The sequence below is a fragment of the Herpailurus yagouaroundi genome, unplaced genomic scaffold (genome assembly GCF_014898765.1).
Source record: "Herpailurus yagouaroundi ecotype Mexico unplaced genomic scaffold, PumYag 165, whole genome shotgun sequence".
Taxonomy (NCBI): domain Eukaryota; kingdom Metazoa; phylum Chordata; class Mammalia; order Carnivora; family Felidae; genus Herpailurus; species Herpailurus yagouaroundi.
Genome location: NW_024412406.1, coordinates 22,583,395 through 22,603,843, shown reverse-complemented (window position 1 = coordinate 22,603,843; position 20,449 = coordinate 22,583,395). Strand labels below are relative to the sequence as shown.

Sequence of the window (20,449 nt, the reverse complement as noted above, 5' to 3'; positions counted from 1 at the left end):
CTTGGTGACGATATACCCACCCACCATGAGCTCTGTCATTCCTGGCTTCTTTGTGTAAATTAAGCTTTATATAAAATGTTTAGATCTTGGGATGCCTGGGCGACTCAGTCGGTTAAGCATCCAACCCTTGGTTTCGGCTCAGGCCATGATCTCACAGTTTGTGGGTTCAAGCTCCGCATCGGGCTCTGTGCTGACAGTGCAGAATCTGCTTGGGATTTTCTCTCTCTCTCTCTCTCTCTCTCTCTCTCTCTCTCTCTCTCTGCCACTCCCCTGCTCGCTCGCTCTCTCTCTCTCAGATAAACATAATAAAATAAAATAAAGTGTTTAGATCTTGCTTATCTAGTGAGAGTCTGCAGTGAACTCCCAGATTTTTCCAAACTCTGTATCATGAAGTCCATGATGTTTCAAAGACAGTATCTGTAAGGGGATGTTTGCTTTTCTAGTTTTACTTTGCTTTACTTATGAGAAAATTATTGCATATTTACATAGGACAGTGAGTGTTTTTAACATCACAACCAGGTCAGTGTACTTTAGCCTTGAAGTGAAGGTCCACAAACCCAAGTATTTTCTAGAGGAAAGACAAAGGAAATTTTGTTGATCTGCATTACCCAAAATATTTTGTTCTCCAGCCTACTAGACCTCACTTTATTTTAAAGTGATCAGGTACAAACAATACCTCTCTCTTTAGGAAAAAGGCAGAGATACTAATAAATTCAAGCCTGTTTCTCATTCTTTAAGAAACTAGCCAATTATGTAAACATGTAAATACTGGCTATGATGATTTACTGTAGAAGTCTGAATCAGACACCTGATAAATGATTTGCACACATAAGAGTAAGGCTTAAATTCAGCTGTGTTATGTACTAGCTATTTCTTTATATATCTTGACTTTTGAACATGCCAGTGCATTAGATAAAATTTAACTTACTCTGATAATACCCAGTAATACTCTTTCCAGTTTAGACTTGACACTGTTAACTAGGAACCACGGTGTAATGGGTGTAGTTTTAAAACTACCACCAACTCATTCTTTCTGTCGCTGGGGTAGCATCCATCATTAAATAATGTAGAACACGTGTTTTTCGTGTGAGTGTGTGTGTGTGTGTGTGTGCACGCGCACGCGCGCATTGATCAAATGAATCCATTTCTGATTTATTTAAACTTGGCCCAGCCTGTGACTCACTACCTGGTGAAGTGGTGTTCCCTGCCTTATGAAGACAGCACGTGGGAACTAAGGCAGGACATAGATCAAGCAAAGATTGAAGAGTTTGAGAAACTAATGTCCAGGGAGCCAGAAACAGAGCGTGTGGTAAGAATTGGCTAATGGTGAAGGGTTTAATTTGGAAATAGCATAGCAGTGTGGTCTTGGAGAAACCACTAATGGGATCTACTATATTTGAAACAGGAGCGACCTCCTGCTGATGACTGGAAGAAATCGGAGAGTTCCAGGGAGTACAAAAACAATAACAAACTCAGGGAATACCAGTTGGAGGGAGTAAACTGGCTACTTTTCAATTGGTACAACATGTATGTAAACCATGTTTTTCTTCACTTTGAAGAAGGCCTAAGAACTGTTTTCCTTTGTAGTCATTGAAAATGTTAATCAGGGGTGCCTGGGTAGATGTCAGTTGAGCGTCTGACTCTTGGTTTGGGCTCAGGTCATGATCTCACGGTTTCGTGAGTTCGAGCCCCGCATCAGCCTCTGCACTGACAGTGTGGAACCTGCTTGGGATTCTCTGTCTCCCTCTCTGTCTCTCTCTGCCCCTCCCCCACTCGCACTGTCTCTGTCTCTAAATAAATAAATAAACTTAAAAATTAAAAAAATAATATTAATATTAATCAAATAATAGTGTAACACTTTAATCTCTAATAAGAATTATGGAAAACAGCAAGGATTGGAAGTATGCTTAATATTTATCCAACAAACATTAACACCGACATTGATAGAAGTATGTAGAAATAATGATGTCTTAGAGGATTTTGTTTGAAAATGTGTTCTGTTGAATCTGAGAGATCATCTGAGGTAGGCATTTGTGAATATAATAGCATATGTTTTGTAAAAAGACAGCAGTATCTAATATCCATACTTACTAAACTTTTCTCATTTTGTTTCCTTCCCAAAGGCGAAACTGCATTTTAGCAGATGAAATGGGTTTGGGAAAAACTATCCAGTCCATTACATTTCTCTATGAGATATATTTGAAAGGAATCCATGGCCCTTTTTTAGTAATTGCCCCATTGTCCACAATCCCCAACTGGGAAAGGGAATTCCGTACCTGGACAGAGTTGAACGTGGTTGTGTATCATGGGAGTCAAGCTAGTCGTCGGACCATTCAATTGTATGAAATGTACTTCAAAGATCCCCAGGTAAAACGTCACAAGTGGATTCTTGATGCTTCTTATGTGTGTTTTAAGGTTTCGGATGTTAAAATGGTCTCAGACATTTTGGGGAAAGGCCTAGATTTTACAAAATGGAGAAATTTGCTTTAGATTTCTTATCCAGTTTATTGTGTTATACTTTCTCATCTTGTAAATATAGCTACTTTTTATACCTTTGGTCATCCTGATTATTAGATAAGAATGAATGAAATATTTTTACTTTGGGTGAACTATGGAAAATCATTTAATGTTTTGATGCACTAATTGGTTTTATTTTGCAAGCCTAAGAAAAAGCTAAACAAAAAATGGTGTTATTCAATGTAAGTAGAAAGAATATTTTGTGAAACTATTACTAGAAGTAAAAATGATTAGGCATGCAATGTTGAGTGGCACATCCGAGCGTATAATGTTGAGTGAAATACACCCAAAGGGAGGAACTTCTCCTTTGGCTCTAGGTAGCACTTGGTATGATTTCTTACTTGTTCTTTGTTACCTGTATACAGTTATTGTATGATATTGATGGCAAAGCATTATAAATGACAAAGAAGGAAGAATAGTGTGTGCTAAAGTAGTTTTAAGCTACAGGTGGTAAATGGTAGTCCTACAGCTGGAAATAGGACAGAGTTTTGTTTTATATGTTTGCCTTATGTGTAAAATCTGACTATAATTAAATACTTCAAGGAGAAAAATATTGAAATCTATTTTGGCACTTATCTTTAGATTCGAGAATTTGTTGTAAGTTCTATCCTAAGTGAATGGTTTTTCATTTTAGCCCTTCAAAAGTAAAACATAGGAGCACCTGGGTGGCTCAGCTGGTTAAGCATCTGACTCTCGATTTCAGCTCAGGTCATGATCTCACGGTCATGAGGTTGAGCCCCTGCACTGGGTGTGGAGCCTTCTTAAGATTCTCTCTCTCTCTCTCTCTCTCTCTCTCTCTCTCTCTCTCTCTCTCTCCCCCCCCGCCCTCTCTCCCTCTCCCTCTCCCCCACTTACTCCTCCCTCTCAAGAAAAAAAGTAAAAAATAAGTTACCGAAGCAAAATAAAAGTAAAAAGTTTTCAAAAGTAAAAAAGGTTTTAAAAAGTTGCCTTGGGGCGCCTGGGTGGCGCAGTCGGTTAAGCATCCGACTTCAACCCGGTCACGATCTCGCGGTCCGTGAGTTTGAGCCCCGCGTCGGGCTCTGGGCTGATGGCTCAGAGCCTGGAGCCTGTTTCCGATTCTGTGTCTCCCTCTCTCTCTGCCCCTCCCCCGTTCATGCTCTGTCTCTCTCTGTCCCAAAAATAAATAAACTTTAAAAAAAAAAAAAAAAAAAAAAAAAACAAGGAAAAAAAAAAGTTGCCTTAGTACACCATCCTTTTGGCTTCTTACCTTTCTGGAGTCTGTAGGCTGTAACTAGAATGAACATACTTAGTGGCGCTTTACTACATGTGATCTGGAGAAAAATTGAATCAGAAATTTTACTAATGATTTGCAGAGTTCCTTTAAAAAGAAAGGTTGTTAGGGGCGCATGGGTGGCTCAGTTGGTTGAGCATCCGACTTCGGCTCAGGTCATGATCTCACGGTCCTTGAGTTCGAGTCCTACGTCGGGCTCACTGCTGTCAGTGCAGAGCCCGCTTTGGACCCTCTGTTCTCCTCTGTCTCTGCCCCTCCCCCGCTTGTTTGTGCATTCTCTCTCTTTCTCTCTCTCTCTCTCTCTCTCTCTGAAAACAAAACAAACCAAAAAAACATTAAAAAAATAAATTAAAAAAAAGGGTTTTAAAGCCCCCCTGCAAAATACCTTGAGAACAAAATGCATGTGTTACCCAAAATAAAGATGTCCCCAAAAGAGAAATACATATGTTTCATGCTTTTTATTAATCAAAGTTAATGTGATCTGTAATGCTAAACAGTAATTTAGAACTGTTCTTATAGGGTCGAGTGATAAAGGGGTCCTACAAGTTTCATGCCATCATCACTACATTCGAGATGATTCTGACGGATTGTCCTGAGCTGCGGAATATTCCATGGCGCTGTGTCGTCATCGATGAGGCCCACAGGCTGAAGAACAGGAACTGCAAGCTTCTGGAGGGGCTCAAGATGATGGACTTGGTCAGTGATCACAGTGATGGTTCCATTGAACCTGAACAGGATCGTTACTGACTTGGTGTTCCCACTGCTTTGAATTTGACTGCTACCTGTGTAGGGTTTGCAAAGCCTGTCAAATATGGTGGTATATCCTCCTGAGCTTTTAGTTACTCAAAAGTTGCTGCTGTCCTTGATTCTTACATGACTGGCTGGTATCTTTGTGCAATTGTGTTACAGCAGGCTGTAGTCGGGATAGTTTCACTGAGATGGATTTCAACTATTTGCTTTTCCCTTTTGCTTATAAATACTGCCATTTCATATGCTGTTGGGCCAGGCTTTGGTCCAGGAATGGTAATGAAGTTATATTCCAGGGCTCATGGTTTTGGCACATTGGACCCAGTAAGGCTTGTAAATGGAAGTTCTTAGTAAGATGGGTTAACACCTGGGATTGGTCAAGTTCGCACAGACCCTTGGAAGTTTGGGGCGTTATGAGACCTTGAATTTGATCTGGAGTTTTAGACCATGCTTGGCCCTTCCTCTCCCCACTTCCGAAGAGGTGGTCAGGTTTTTCTGATAGGTTTTTTTCAGTAGGAGTGTTAGGGGATAACGTGTCGTAGAGGTGGTAGGATTTAACGGAGTTTCTGTTCCATACTTCTGTGTGTATGGTTTCCTAGCAGAAATTATTACGTGACTTCAGTCATCCTCAGACTTCTTTGCTATCTGTAGTTTGCAAGGTGGGTTTTGATCACTTGTTTTCATTTTTAATGCACGTTTTAGAAGCAATGTTACTGTCATTCAGTATGCCTTGAATGTTTTTGCGAAGTTTTTAAAAAGTGCAAAAAATTTTAAAAATCTCTTTGATGTTGCCTTCTGCAGATTAATTTGATCTCTTGTTAATTGAGAGTTTGAGAGGGGAAGGAACATTCTATGTGTTTGCGGCTATAAATTTTTTTTACCGAAGACTCGTACTACCGAAAAGAACACTTAAAAGCTTTCTGTTGCAGCTGGTTCTTTGAAGCGATTCTCTTATTCATTAGCCAGCTCTTCTTTTAATCAAAAACAAACAAAGTCTAGTTGTGTTTAAAGGAAAAAGTCCGCCTGAATTATGCTAGTAAGGATGGGATTTCCCATCCTAAGACTTTTCAAATCAGTTTATATTTGATGGCCAATCCACAAAAGAAATTAGAATACTTTAGAAACAGCGCATGGTCTTGAAGACATAGGTAAGCAAGTGGAAAAGAGAAACTCTGCTACTGTGTCCGTTCTCTCAGGCGATACGTTAGCCTTACGTTGAAATCAACCTGTATCGGCAGGGAAACGCGAATGTTCCCGAAATACTGACCTGTATCTTCTGAGTAGGGACCCATCTTCACAGTGGTTCACGTAGAAGACACAGTACCCTTTGCCGAAGGCTTAAATCGTCACCTGAGTTTATCTAAGTTGTTTCCTATTACTAGTTTATGTGCTTCCAGGCAGTTGATGCTTAACTGCAAAGCAGTCCTCCAATGATACGTACAGATTCAACTCTCTCAGCAAACAATCTAATTGTCATTGGGAGACTTGAAAGGATTTTCCATTGTTTACAGCAACACTTCATTAATGGATTAGAATCTGTTATACAGATAACTTTTTGGTTACAAATTGCAGTGTTTCCTAACCGTTTTCACGTAATGGCACATACAGAAAGTGGTGATATTCTCTGCGTGTCATTGTAGTATGTCACAGTGGGGTAAGCTGAGAACACTGCCCACTGCCATAGGTGACCAGCCCTGGGATACTGACTCACAACCCTGCTGGCTGCCCCAAGGACTTGCATACCTGTAACTCATTCGTGGCTCTGATTGCAAATGAACCACTGGAAATCTCTGATAAGCAAATGAACCAAATAGTTGTTTTTCTGATGGCCAAGAATCTTTATCTCAGAAGAGACGTTTTCCAGACGGAACAGAGCAGCACTGTTCAGAATTGGAGTGTAATTGTATTTGTCCCGTTCTGGACAGCTCATTGCTTGGCCTTGAAATCCTTACTTACAGTAAATATCGTGAGAACTTCTACACTGGCTGCTTTTCATTCTTCTTTCCTAGAATAAGTCACAGTGAAAATAAGGACCAGTAAGTATATCCAGCTTCGGAGCAGGTCAGAGGCCAGCGCTGTTTCCTGCCCTAGACTCAGTTAGGATGAAGGGGCACTTGATGACGATCGTGTTTCAAGTGCCTGCTCAGAAGGAGGAGACCAGCGAGTGTCTTCAGCTCTCCCATCCCCAGGGAAATGCTTCCGGACAGGATTTGTAGAGGGATGTCTATGGTCCACCCATCCTCCATAGAAGCCCTGGGGAGCACAGCATCCCCTTGTGCATCATTGACAAGGAGGGGATTCTCTGGAGGTGGCCGTGGTCCTTCACTGATTCCATCATCTCCTCTTTCATTGTCAGGAGGCCTTACGCAAATTAAAGAGTTTGCTGCAATGAAATGAAATGTGTATCACTCCATCAGAGCTAACAGGGAGGGACGGTAACGTTTTCAAGCCAAAAGCGTATCCCCTGGCGTAGTTGAGCTTGGAGGTGATAAGCTTGGTAGCCCCAGTCTCTTACATGATGTTTTATGATACTGTGTGTATTCATCAGGTGTTATTTCACAGTCACTTTCAAATGAAAACCTGGTTTTGTTCCACTGCTCATATGTAACCTTATAAAAACGTCATGTGTGTAGTCCTTTGGTATAACTGGCTTTAAACAGCCCTGGAGGGAAAACAGCATGAAAAAGGAGCCCCTTTCCTTTTTTTCAAATATTACTTTGAAATCAATAACTTAAAAGGCTTTTTCTGAAGCGTTTGGTTAGAGGTTAAGGATTGAGCTCGGTCATAAGGGATACGAGAAAACTGGGAGACAATCTTCAGTATCGATACAGCTGTTCCAGTGCAGTAGCTCCTTCCCAAATCTGTGACAGTGTAAAAAATTCTTGAGTAATTCAGAACTTGAGTATGTCAGGGACTGTGGCCCATGTTACCCACCAGGATGGTTTTACAGTGGAAACCCTTGAGTTGATTTGCAGACTCCTTACCCTATGAATTTAATGAGTCCGAAGATGATGGTGGTCTGTGTATCTTCCTGAGAGACCTCTTTATCCAAAAGGAAGAAGAGGAGGAATGAAAGCATACTGCACTGCTTCACCTCACTTTCAAAGAGCTTCACTGGCAGATGAGGCGTGGTACATATTACGAAAATTATCGTGTCCCTAGTTGTATCATTTATCTAGTATTTCCCGAGCATATACTCTCTGCTTGCAGCCAACTCTTGTCAGATTTCATGTTAAGTCGGAACAATTGCTTTTGAATCTACAAGAAGGTAGGGTCACTTTCTGAACTAGTTTTATTCACTGTACTGTGCGTGAAATGGCCAAACAAAATATTGACCAATGAGGCCCTCAAGATTAATGAACTCACTACCGTTAAAACCGGTCACTGCGAAACAGCTCCTCTGTGTTGGGTATATAAAACACAAAGACAAGAGAACAGATGCATGAGGAAAGCTGGAGAAAGAGCTCGTAAACAGGAAGAATTATCTTAAAGAAATACCTAACTTGGTTCAAAGAAACAAAGTTAGAAATAGCATCTGTTAAAAAAAAAAAAAAAAGTGATTGTGGTATTTAAAACCAAGCTGACCTCTTTGCTAGTTTGAAATTTTTGCAGAACAAAATGGTTTTTCATATGCTGTTGCCTGTAGAAGAACTTCTTTTGTCTCTAAAGTGAGTCATGCAGGAAGCAGATGGGGAGATGAGAATGCTGTTGATGTAGAGAACAGAAAGAAGCATGTGAGCTCTCTCTGAGTCCAGGGATTTTAGGAAAAAAACTTGGGGAGGGGAAAAAGCATTGGGACTCAGGCCACTTGCACCGCCATGGCACTAAAATGCCGACCTGGTAACCCCTGGAAGAAATGAAAGGGCAAGACATGTTTATGGGGTCTGCAGCGTTCCAGAGGGCCCCCGCCAACGTGTCTGAAGCAGGGTCCAAGTGTTTCTCGTATCTCCGCCTTCGCGCCCACCGCCTCCACGTCACGTGTGGTGGATGCCGAGCTGCACGAATGAGAAGTAGGCAAATGGATGTCTGGGAAAAGAGGCTTTGGGTTTAAGACGCCGCTTCTGTCGCGATTCAGTCCGTTGCTTTCCTTGTGTTCCCGCAGGAGCACAAAGTGCTGCTGACGGGGACCCCCCTACAGAACACGGTGGAGGAGCTCTTCAGCCTGCTTCATTTCTTGGAACCGAGTCGTTTCCCTTCAGAAACCACCTTCATGCAAGAATTTGGCGATCTGAAAACAGAAGAACAGGTACTTAGCACGTCTACTTTGTGCTTTAGTCACGTCGTTGAAGACGAACCCAAGAAGTGGCAAAGCATTCCTACTTAGCTATGTAAAAATGTAAATTGTGTCGGTTTTTTTCTCGCCTCCTGGTCAGGGGAGCCTTCCGCCTCCTTTCCTTGGACATTCCGAGTCTTCATTGTCGACGTGTTCTTGTTTGTGTGTCTGCCCTGGTGACGGGCTGTTGAGAATTGTTCAGCGAGGTTACTTATTACCTACTCATGTAATTTTCAGAGACCGCGGTGCTATTCAGGATGGTGATTTCACTATGTACACTCGTGAGCTCAGTGTCAGAAGCCATGGCAATTTGTAGTTATTCGCCCCCTGGAGTTCCGGGATTCTAGTCATACTTGTTAACTTACTTTTCTGACTCTCTGTATTTTCATTTAAACTACCCCACAGGATTTCTGTGAGAAATAAATGAGGTATTGTGTTTGAAAAGCAGCTGGTTATTTTATATATCCTAAGAGCTGTGTGGGTATTCATTATTGTACTGTAATTGAAACAGATAGAGATACGCTGGAAATCTTGGTCTTTATGGCCCCTGCCCCCTACAACTTACTGTTTAAAGCCTCTTAGTTCAGTTCAGGGTAAAGTCTGCTTTATGTTGGTTTTGCTTTTCTTAAAATAAAAACTATCCTGTGAGCTGTATGTCCTATTGCCAGTCAGCAGAAACGAGAACCAGAGAGAGATGTTCTGCCCGCTTACTGGTGGACGGAGCAGGTACCCCCTGGCTTGCTCATTCTGTTAGCTCTTTCCAGAAAGGAAGGGAACTAAGGCACAGCACTCCCATGACATCGTGTCTTCCCTCTTCCTCGTCACCCCTGTGGCTTGAGACAAACAGAAGGGAAGGCTCAGTGAATACACTGAGTGCCTTTCTGCTGCTTGTCGGGCCTTCTGGCTGCTCGGGCTCCTGGCCGAAACAGGCCATTTAACGCCGACTCATCCACCCTCCGTGCGCTTCCGTGACGCAAGCCGAGAGATTAGGGCTTCATCCCCTTACTGGGCTTGGACAAATGAAAATGAATGGTAAACGAATAAGATAGTCCTGATTTTCCATGTTAGAATGTGTTTTAACATGCAAGCAAATCACGATACCAGTATTTACTTAAGGTCCTTTTTCAGGTGCAAAAACTCCAGGCTATTCTAAAGCCAATGATGTTGAGACGTCTCAAGGAGGATGTAGAAAAGAACTTGGCCCCCAAAGAAGAAACCATTATTGAAGTTGAGCTCACGAACATTCAGAAGAAATATTACCGAGCCATCCTTGAGAAGAATTTCACATTTCTCTCCAAAGGTGGTGGTCAAGCTAACGTACCTAACCTTTTAAACACTATGATGGAGCTACGGAAGTGCTGCAATCACCCATACCTTATTAACGGTAAGCCTGTGCGCCGGGAAGCGCGTTTTAAATGGCTGTCCAACCTCCAGGAGTCCTTTTCTCCCTCCAGAGGACTTCGTGGGTTGTAGTTGTGACTGGATCCTGTCATCTCAATGCGGGTTTCACCACCTTCCCGTTCTTCTTGACGCCTCCTGTGGTGGCTGAAGGCGGAGGACCGTTGCCCTCCGTGATCCTTGTGGCGGGACCTCAGCTCTCCTGTCTCCTCCTTCCCTGCCTCTGTCTCACCCCTTGGAAGGAGGTGTTAGTGTTCTTGGCTGAAAAGCATCAAACGTGCTAACAGCTAAAGAGAGATTAGCCTCAATTGAGACTCTCTGGCTGTGTGTGGGCGGGGGGAGTGCGCGTGCATGCACACAAACGCACGCGTGTTCCCTGTGTGTGTTTGCATCAGACAAGTTGAGGAGGAGCTGGTGGAGAAGGCGGCTGGCAGCTGTCTGGAGACTTTGATAGGAAGAAGTTTCAGTCTAGACGCTTTTAGGACTTATTCCCTAAGAATGAGGGGTTATTTTATTTTTTTTCAGTATATGAAATTTATTGTCAAATTGGTTTCCATACAACACCCAGTGCTCATCCCAAAAGGTGCCCTCCTCAATACCCATCACCCACCCTCCCCTCCCTCCCACCCCCCATCAACCATGAGGGGTCATTTTAAAACTTTGAGAACAGTTTGTTTCCGTTACTGATGAATACTTTATAGCCTTCCTGTTTTCTTAGCTACATTGAGAGTGTCTTATAACTGATTTGAGCAAAAACCTGTCTTGTAGCCTTCCAGAAATATTCATCGGGTCCATATTGCATGCCTGTGATGTGCGGGGCACTCTGGAGGGTATGGGAGCCTTCAGGTTTGTCAGGGATGGAGATTACAGAGCGATGAGAAAGCGGTGGCACTGAGACAAGTCTGTGGGGGTGGGAAGGAGTTTGCCAGTCAGGGTCAGAAAAAGGAAGGGCACTTAGACTGGTGTAATAACATCTGAGAAAAGACAAAGAGGCAGGAAAACAAAGGGGAACTTGCCCAAAGTATAAAGTCCACGTAAGTAGCAGTGGGACAGTGACCCTTAGACACACATCCTGGGACCCCCACAGTGGAGAGGCTTAAATGCGAGGTCATGGAATGTTGGCTTTAGTCCGTAGACAGTGGAGAACCGTGGCTAGTGTTTGAGCTGAGGAGTGATTCAGGATGCCTGACCTGGCAACACCACATAAAACAGATGGGAGGGAGCAGAGAAAGACCTACAGGCAGAAAGAACTGCCAGGAGGCTCTTGCTGCCATACCTGGCCGGAGTTCATACGGGTTAAAGAAAAGTGATGACCAGTTCAACTGAGGTGTTTGTGCGCAATTATAACTGGCCAGCGATGCAGTTAGGTTCCTTTTCCAGGCGAACAAAGCTTGGTTTTATCTTTACCACGATCCATGGAGTTCGAGGGCAGCTAATTTAAAGGGTTTCCAATCTTTCCCCCCTTTCATGGCTTACACACCTGTCAGCCACCTCAGGTCCCCAAGTTTTTGTTATTCAGTGACAGAGTGGTCCACGCCTGGAAGACAGTCTCGGGGTATCACCTGAGGCCCTTGCTGTGGTGTGACATCGATGAACTTCCCTTCCAAGCTTTGCGCTTTTAGCTTTGTCCGCGAAAGAGAGCATTCTGCGTGACAACTCTGTGTTTAATGCTGCCAACCTACTAATGCTGTGTGTTTAAGAGCCTGTAAGGCCATTATGGTGAGTGTCAACCAGCCTGTTCCTGGCTTGGGGAGATGGTGTTGAGGCTTAGGGTGATTGATGGTATGAGTAAAGCACGCGTGCGTGTGACGCACACACACTTTTGCATTTAATAGCTGCTAGAAAGCAAATGAAGGCTAGTGGCCTCCAAGGGGGGAAAGGAAGGCACTCACAAAAGAGCTTAAATGCTGCCAGCAGAATGCGTGCGAAAGGGTTGATGTCATCGATCGTTGTCAGATACCCACGCGCAGTTCCATCAAGTCTATCTTGTCTGCTTACTTGCTGATTATACGCACTGAACATTTCGAGGGAGGGGTCCCCCCCCCCCAAAAAAAAAAACCACAGCTGCTGGGTCTCTTCCTTGGCTGATTGCGCTTCAGGATCATCTTATATAACAACTCATTGTTCACCAGGAGTCTCTTAGGATTTCGGAGGCTTCTGTCTGCGGCAGTTGTTCTAATTGGTCACACCTTGGGGTCAGCTTTTTCTGTCCCTACAAGTTATGAAGTATCTGTTAAGCAGGTGTGTGTATACGCGTTTATGTCGAGAAACCGTAAAGGAAATGTGTGCGCACACCCCGCGGGCACGTTCGATGTTACAACTGCCCAGATAACTTCCGTGGACTGGACGTTGGGTTTCGCCAAGGTTGCCCCGGGGCTGGTACCGCCCATCTTTTTATCCACAATCCGGAGTAGAAAGTATACTGATGTGGTGCTAACTCACACGTGTTCACTGAGCGGGTTCAAGGAAGTTTTCAGTGGTGGAGGTTAAATTGACATTTGTATTGGTTGTCAAGCTGAAGTTCGATCCCGGAAAGTGCAACATTTCTGTAATTGTGGAAGCTGAAGGCAAAGTTGGTAACACATGGTCATGTAAGCAAAGCACAGGGAAAGGAATTAGAACTGACGGCAGAACCAAACTATGTAAGTGAGTAATATTTTCAGTGTGGGCGAGCATCTTAAGTGCTCAGCACAGTGTTTGGGGGCACACTGTGAGCACTTGGTCGGTGTTGCTTTTGCTCAGATAAGCGGGTAGCCGGGGAACATAAATGCGGTCAGTGTTCCTGGCCCCAGCTTCAATAGAACGGAAGGTCCAGTTTTAGGTTCCCCGTGTGAGAGTACAAGTAATGTTGAAAACTTGGTCAGCGTCCCCTAATGGTTAGGAGTGACTTAAGAGTCATTTGTTGTCCTTGTTGGGGGTTAGGAGGAGTAGAGAGAATAGGGGACAGAAGATAAGCCGAAGCTTGCACAATGGAATGAATTTGGGATAGAAAATAGTAACTGTGTTTCTGGTTGTCTTCAAAAGAAAATAATTTCTTGTTTGTGGCTGGACACCGTTGGCTAGATAATAACTTCTTGTTGTAGCTAGATAACAGAGCGGTCACTGCCCTCACAGTGACCATCTGTTTAAGTGAAAAGACTTCCACACTCGTCTCAAGTTTCTCTGATGCAAACACACGTTTTGAAATGTATCGTGAACAGTGCTTTAATTTAGGGCAGTGTCCACAAAGTATTTTGGCTTATCATAACCTATTAATTTTCGGATTGATATTTATGAATCTCACATCAAGGTAGATCTTTAATTGGTAAACTTGAAAATTTGCCTGTGACCTCAGAAGGTAGAAACTGGTTTGCTCCCCAACACCTTCCCTGACCTCCTTCCTTCAATCTGACCGTGATAAACATGGCGTTAGAGGAATCACATAGGATAGATGTTTGCTGATATTTCTAAAACTGCCCGCCACTTTAAGAACCTGAATTGGTAACAAAGAGCCGGATTGACTAACTCGGCAGTAGCTTTTGTCAGGTAAGAGCAAATGCATTTTAAGTTTGACTGTTCTTTATAAGATGAGAAATTAGTAGTAGCAATGAAAAAGCAAGAAAGTCACTTTTCTTTTCTCTGAACAAATTTAAAATGAAAAAAATTTCTCTGCGAATTTGCCTAAAGTATTTATATTTTCAATTTTTTACTAAAATTACTCAAATGTCTGATACTTGTCAAAGTGATTATTTCATTTTTGAAAACTATTGAGTTAACCATCAGCTTGTTTTAAACTAAGTAACGTACTATATTTTGGTTCGAAGTATAATTTTCATATGGACAAAAAAACAACTGCCCAAGTATCAGGAGTAAAATCTAGTTCTGAATTGTCAAGAGCTTATACTGTATGGCACAGGAATAAACTTTTTAAAAAGACCTAATGTAATGTATGGACTTAAATCCATCTCCCCTGTCTCCTGATGGCCTTCTTGTCCTGAATCTAGAACCTGGATTTCTAAGGGTCATGTTTTGAAAAATATTATTCAGCTTTATTCAAGAACATTCCTGCGAATGCTGTTCAACAGCATTTTGTTTTTACCTTTTCCTAGTCAAAACCTTTCCCATTTTTTCCCCACTCAGAGAAAAGTCTTGCGTATTAGCCTCTTGCTCACGTGGAAAAGGGAGTGAGAGACCAGTGACTCCGACCCCGCTGGCATTTCCGGCCAGGCCCCCTTCCTCGCAAGTCAGTGTGCTTTGCAGGGGCCTTAGTGCCTGGGTAAAGGCATGAAGTGCCTTTAATCAGTTCTCAGTAAGATTCTCTGTTGGTTAATAATTACCAAGCTGTACTTCTGCATATGACTGTGCCATAACTTGATCTGCACAAGTGCCCTTCAGATGGAAATGGGATGGCACTCGTCTCACATCTGCTGCCGCTTGCAGAAGTTCTGTCCGAGTAGCCATGGGGTCTAACCCACCTGGCCTTCAAGCCCCTTTTGAGATTTTGTGCATACCCGTCTGACGTATTGTGAGTTCACATGTTTAAAACCAGTGGTGAGAAGGGTAGTTTACAGTTTCTGGCACACTTGAAGGCTGGGAACCAATCCCATTAGGTGGATTTGTTTGTATTTTCTAAAGAATGGGCGACCCCACCCCCATCCTTAGGGAGAGGTGCTGAGCACAGCAGCGGTGGCCTGATTAACCCCCCGAGATGGGAGGAGGCCAGACCGGTGCCGTCTAATTCTGGCTAAGCCACCTAAGCAGTCGAAGCAAGCTTAGCCTGTGTGTGTTTGGCATTTGGGTGTGGGGGAGCCGTGAGCGCTTCTCTCCTGACGGTGTCATCCTCTTGAGGCTTCTCTGATGCACCCAGGTCTTTGTACAAGCGGAAATCTGCACGAGGCTATGAGAAAAAGAGGGCCAGGCGTAGAAGCCTTTCGCAGCACAGGGTTGATGGCTGCTGCCGTTTTCTAAAAGCTTGAAAAGCTTTGGCTAATTCAAGGTAGAGTTTTTGTACCTCATGAAATTATCAGATGAACGTGAACGTAGAGGGAGATTTCGAGATTGCAATAGGAGATACGCGTTCAGAACCCCTAAAAAGTCTCTGAAAATTATCCTGAAAAAGGGATTCCCTTTCGGTGCCCTCCTCTTGGCTGTATTAACACGCAGTTATCTACAAAAACCGCTGCCCTGACAACGTAATTATTAGACCTCTGTTCCCTTGTTTCTCAGCTTCAGAACAGATTTTGTTGTTTGTGTTTATATTCAGCTAGTAAACAATTCTTCATTTCTTTAGCAATTTAGGTTCCAAATTTTCTGTAGGTATCTGGCCCGTGGCTTGTTTCTGCCACTTCTGGCTTGACAGTCTGTTGTTGAAATTCAGTTTCTACAGACAGCAAACATTTGTTTGTTGGAAAATGTGGTTTTTACCCGCCCCCCCCCCCCATGTTTAAATGTGTTGTGCTTAAAACTTTGATCCCTTTTATACTTTCATGGTTTTGTGCAGACCTGACTCTTAGTAAGTGGATAGATTCATATTCATAAACATGAGTGTGGCATTTTGGTTCCTACAGTTAGCAGTGGGTTTTGAAAGCAACTTCATTGTTTTTAGTAATAAAAACCTTTTACGGTATTCACGTTATGCTGTCCAATCTCTGCAGGTGCTGAAGAGAAAATTTTGGAAGAGTTTAAAGAAACACACAATGCAGACTCTCCAGATTTTCAGCTCCAGGCGATGATCCAGGCTGCTGGCAAGCTAGTGCTGATTGACAAACTACTGCCAAAACTGAAGGCTGGTGGCCACAGGGTGCTTATCTTTTCCCAGATGGTGCGCTGCTTGGACATACTGGAAGACTACCTCATTCAAAGACGGTGAGGCCACCGCACCACGAGAATAAAAAGGAAATAAAAAATGACCTTTCCCAGGGCTCCAAGCGCTTCACCTCCAAGTGACATTCGTGATAAAGGGGACGGAGTGGGGAGAATGCGTCCCCTCTCTTTCTAAAAACTGTCAGTGACCAGAGTAGGACTCCGCGTACTTTCCGTGGCGGTTTTGTTTCCCATTTCTTTCATTTGACTAGAGGAGAATCGGTCTTACCTAAGATTGAAATTGTTTGTTATTTTAGTCAGCTATCTTTTTTTTAATTTTTATTTATTTTAACGTTTATTTATTTTTGAGAGAGAAAGAGACAGAGCACGAGCAGGGGTAGGGACAGAGAGAGAGAGAGAGAGAGGGAGGGAGACCCAGAATCTGAAGCAGGCTCCAGGCTCTGAGCTGTCAGCACGGAGCCCACGGCAGGGCTCGAACTCACGTACCGTGAGGTCATGACCTGGGCCGAAGTCAGACGCTCAACCGACTGAGCCACCCAGGCGCCCCAGAGGTGTCAGCTATTTGTAGACTTAAGTTATTTTACTAGAGAAGAAGTAAAATAAAATTTAATTTTTGAGCATTCAACCGATTATATGCCAAACTACCCTAAAAGCTGTTTGCTCTGCAGTTATTTCTGATAAATGATATCATTTGGGTACTACATACCCCATATTGTAATACTTCGTTTACAAAAAGAAACAAGCGTCCCGTCGCCGAGTATCAGGCCTCCTTGTTAATCCCGACGTTTTCCAGGTACCCATACGAGAGGATCGACGGCAGAGTGAGAGGCAACCTCCGCCAGGCAGCTATCGACAGATTCTCCAAACCCGATTCTGATAGGTTTGTTTTCCTCCTGTGTACACGGGCAGGAGGCTTAGGCATTAATCTTACTGCTGCTGATACCTGCATCATCTTCGATTCCGACTGGAATCCCCAAAATGATCTCCAGGTAAACACTCAAGAATATCGTCCTGAGGCCCTTTCTCTCTTTTCTTTTCATTCTTTCTTTCGTTCTTTTTTCCCCCCCCCCCCAAAGTCATTCTGTGATGGAGAAGCCCCAGTGAAACCAATACATTAAAGCCATGTAGTCCCTAAAGCAGTGTTCCACGATCGGGCCAATAAACCAAGAGTAATCAATTTACTAATAATGTAAAAGGAATTTCTTGGGACGTTAACCTTCTGTACTGCGCCTCTGCTTATTGGAACAGGTGCTCTTGTAGCTGACACTTGAGTCTTTTCTTTCCGTGGTGGCCATTCATTTCCTTTCTCTTCCAGGCTCAGGCTAGATGTCATAGAATAGGACAGAGCAAATCTGTGAAAATCTACAGGCTGATCACAAGAAACTCTTACGAAAGGGAAATGTTTGACAAGGCTAGTCTGAAGCTCGGCCTGGACAAAGCTGTGCTGCAGTCCATGAGTGGGAGAGAAAACGCTACCAACGGGGTAATCCACACCTGCCCAGAACTTTCCTTTCTTCTGGCTCCTTGCTTTATGTAACTAATAGTAAGAAATTATCCAGCATCAGATTGTTTTTCAGCCTCAATATTTTCAGCCTAATTTGTCATATTTTCTTCTTTCCCTTCCCTTCCCTTCCCTTCCCTTCCCTTCCCTTCCCTCCCCTTCCCTCCCCTTCCCTCCCCCCTCCTCCTTCCTTCCAGAGAGAGAGAGAGAGAGAGAGAGAGAGAGAGAGAGAAGGAGAGGATGAGCCTGGGAGGGACAGAGAGAGGTGGGGAGCAGAGGATCCAAAGCGGGCTCTGTGCTGACAGCAGAGAGCCTGATGCAGGGCTCAAACTCTCAAACTGTGAGACCATGACCTGAGCCGATATCAGATACTTAACTGCCTGAGCCACCCAGGCGCCCTTACATTTTCTAAGTCAGGTTTATCCTCCTTGAGTACAACGAAGCATTTGTGTGGTCTAAAACGTTTCAATTCTAAATTATTTTAAATCTCTCTCTAAAACAGGTCCAACAACTTTCCAAGAAAGAAATAGAGGATCTTCTGCGAAAGGGGGCCTACGGTGCACTCATGGATGAGGAGGATGAAGGGTCTAAGTTCTGCGAAGAAGATATTGACCAGATTCTCCTGCGGCGAACCCACACTATCACCATTGAGTCTGAAGGCAAAGGTTCCACGTTTGCTAAGGTGCGAACTGACCTGAAGAGGCAGGTTTTCTATAGAAGTGTAACAGAGTTCACATAAAGCAGGACCTTATAAAGTGCTCACCAGGTGCACATGTACCATTTGCTTTGTAGTTGAGAGTTAAGAATTAATTATTAACTCCCTGTGGAACCCTTGATGCATAGAAGGTTCTTTGTGTGTGTTTTGGGTCCCCTTCTCTGTATGTGGCACTGGTTGTCATCCTCACCTTGGCCTCCTGTCAGCTCCCCCACTCCCAGCCTAATCCTTTACCTGTGTCCTTGACCCCATGCTCTCTACTTCTTGAGCTCTGACATCATACTTCCTGAGATCCTGATTCCTGACAGAGCCTGTAACAGCAGTCAAGCCACTCCTATCTTTAAAAAGCCTCTCATCTGGTTTGCCCTCCAGCTACAACTCCATAACCCTTCTTTCACAGCTAAAATCCACACGAGTGTTATTTGTACCAGCTGTCCCCACGGTCTCCCTTTCTGCTTATTTTTCGACCTCCAGCTTGCACCCCTCCCCCCGCCATCAGACCAGCTCTGGTGAAGGTCACCACCGCTTGACTGAGAGCGCCTTCTGAGGGCCCCCGCTGCACGTCGCTCCACCCATCCACACCCAGGCCCACTTTACACCTTTATTTTTAACAGCTTTCTTGAAATGTAATTTACTTACCATAAAATTCACCGATTTTTGAGTGTACAATTCAGTGCCTTTACCATATTTGCAGACTTGTGCAGCTATCACCACATCTAAGTTTAGAACATTTCCATCTCCCCAGAACCCCATGCCCATTAGCAGTCAGCGTCTCCTCCCTCCCTTCCTCCTCTTCCTCCTCCCTCCCCTCCCCTCCCCTGCCAAGTCCTTGGCAACCACTAATCTGCTGCCTCTATAGATTTGCCTGCTCCGGACATTTCATAAAATGGAATCATACAACATGTGGTCTTTTGTGTCTGGCTTCCTTCACTCAGCATGGTTTTTTGAGATTCATCCGTGTTGTAACATGTATCAGTAATTCCTTCCCTTTTTTTGCTGAATGGTGTTCTCTTACATAGATGCACCTCTTTTAGCAGTTGATAATGGACATTGGGATTGTTTACGCATTCACTGGTTGAAAACGAAATGTGGGTTGTCTCCACCTTTGGGTTATTATGGATAACGTTGTTACAAACGTTTATGAACAGGTTTTTGTGCAGACACATCTTTTCATTTCTCTTCTGTGGATCCCATAAATACAATTGCGGGGTCATGTGTTAACTCTGTGTTTAACCCTTTGAGGAGCTGCCAGACTGTTTTCTAAAGTGACTGCGCCATTCTCCCTTCACGCCAGCCATGTTTTCGGGTTCTAATGTCTCCATGTCCTTACTGGCACTTTGTATTTTCTGACTTCTTGATTCTAGCCATATTAGTGAGTGTGAAGTGATACCCAACTCTGGTTTGATCTGCATTCATTGATGCTATTGAGCATCTTTTTATGTGCTTGTTAGCCATATGTGTATCATTTGGGGGGAAATGTCTATTCAAATCTTTAGAGTTACTTGTCTTTTATTGTTGAATATTAAGAATTCTTTATATATTGTAGATAAAAGTTTCTCATTAGGTAATACAGGTTGCAAGTATTTTCTGCTAGTCTTTTCTTAATGGTCTTTAATTTCATTCAAGTCCAGTTTACCCATCTTTTTCTTTCATTATTCGTGCTTTTGATGTGTTGTCTAACCCAAGGTCACACAGATTTGCTCCTTTACGGTTTTTACTCTGACATTTTGGTCTTGGTCCCTTGTGTGTGAATCTTGGTGTGTGGTGTGAGATCAGGGTCCGTCTCCTTCCTTTTGCTCGGACATCTAGTCACCCCGGCCACGCCAGTCTTGAAAGGCTCCCTCCTCTGGGCTCTGTGACCCAGCACCTTCTCTCTCACGTTTTCCAGTTTCTTCTCAGGCTCCGTTCTCTGTCCTCACAGGCACCTCAGGTTCAGTATGTGCAGAACCTCATCCCCATCCCTCCACCCTGTGGACATGCCCACATTCACAGCCTGCTTGTTTGCCTGAGTGATGCCGTTCAGAGGCTAGACTTGGCTGCTGAGGGTTTTCTTGACCTCCTCCTCCTCTTCTTTCTCCTCCATGCTTCTCGTCCACCCAGATTCTAACTCCTTTCATTTTACCTTTTAAAGAACGCATTTCTAGCCTGTCTCCTTTTGTCCACTTCTGCCGGAGCCATTTTCAGTCTTCGCCGTTCCCTGTGTAAATTACTTTAGTAGCCTGTTCTACCCTCCCGTGCCCCAGG

At 43.7% G+C, this 20,449-nt stretch overlaps 1 protein-coding gene across 2 annotated transcripts in view; it reads left to right on the top strand.

The window, feature by feature from the left end:
• CHD7 (chromodomain helicase DNA binding protein 7) overlaps positions 1 to 20,449 on the top strand; it is a 126,582-nt gene that overhangs the window by 79,598 nt on the left and 26,535 nt on the right. For both annotated transcript variants that reach the window (XM_040487726.1, XM_040487724.1), the window contains exons 9-18: positions 1,172 to 1,309; positions 1,406 to 1,527; positions 2,124 to 2,367; positions 4,289 to 4,465; positions 8,619 to 8,762; positions 9,918 to 10,173; positions 15,821 to 16,031; positions 16,783 to 16,978; positions 17,305 to 17,472; positions 17,993 to 18,172. In XM_040487726.1, coding sequence (XP_040343660.1) covers positions 1,172 to 1,309; positions 1,406 to 1,527; positions 2,124 to 2,367; positions 4,289 to 4,465; positions 8,619 to 8,762; positions 9,918 to 10,173; positions 15,821 to 16,031; positions 16,783 to 16,978; positions 17,305 to 17,472; positions 17,993 to 18,172 — 1,836 coding nt within the window. The remainder of the gene's footprint in view (positions 1 to 1,171; positions 1,310 to 1,405; positions 1,528 to 2,123; positions 2,368 to 4,288; positions 4,466 to 8,618; positions 8,763 to 9,917; positions 10,174 to 15,820; positions 16,032 to 16,782; positions 16,979 to 17,304; positions 17,473 to 17,992; positions 18,173 to 20,449) is intronic.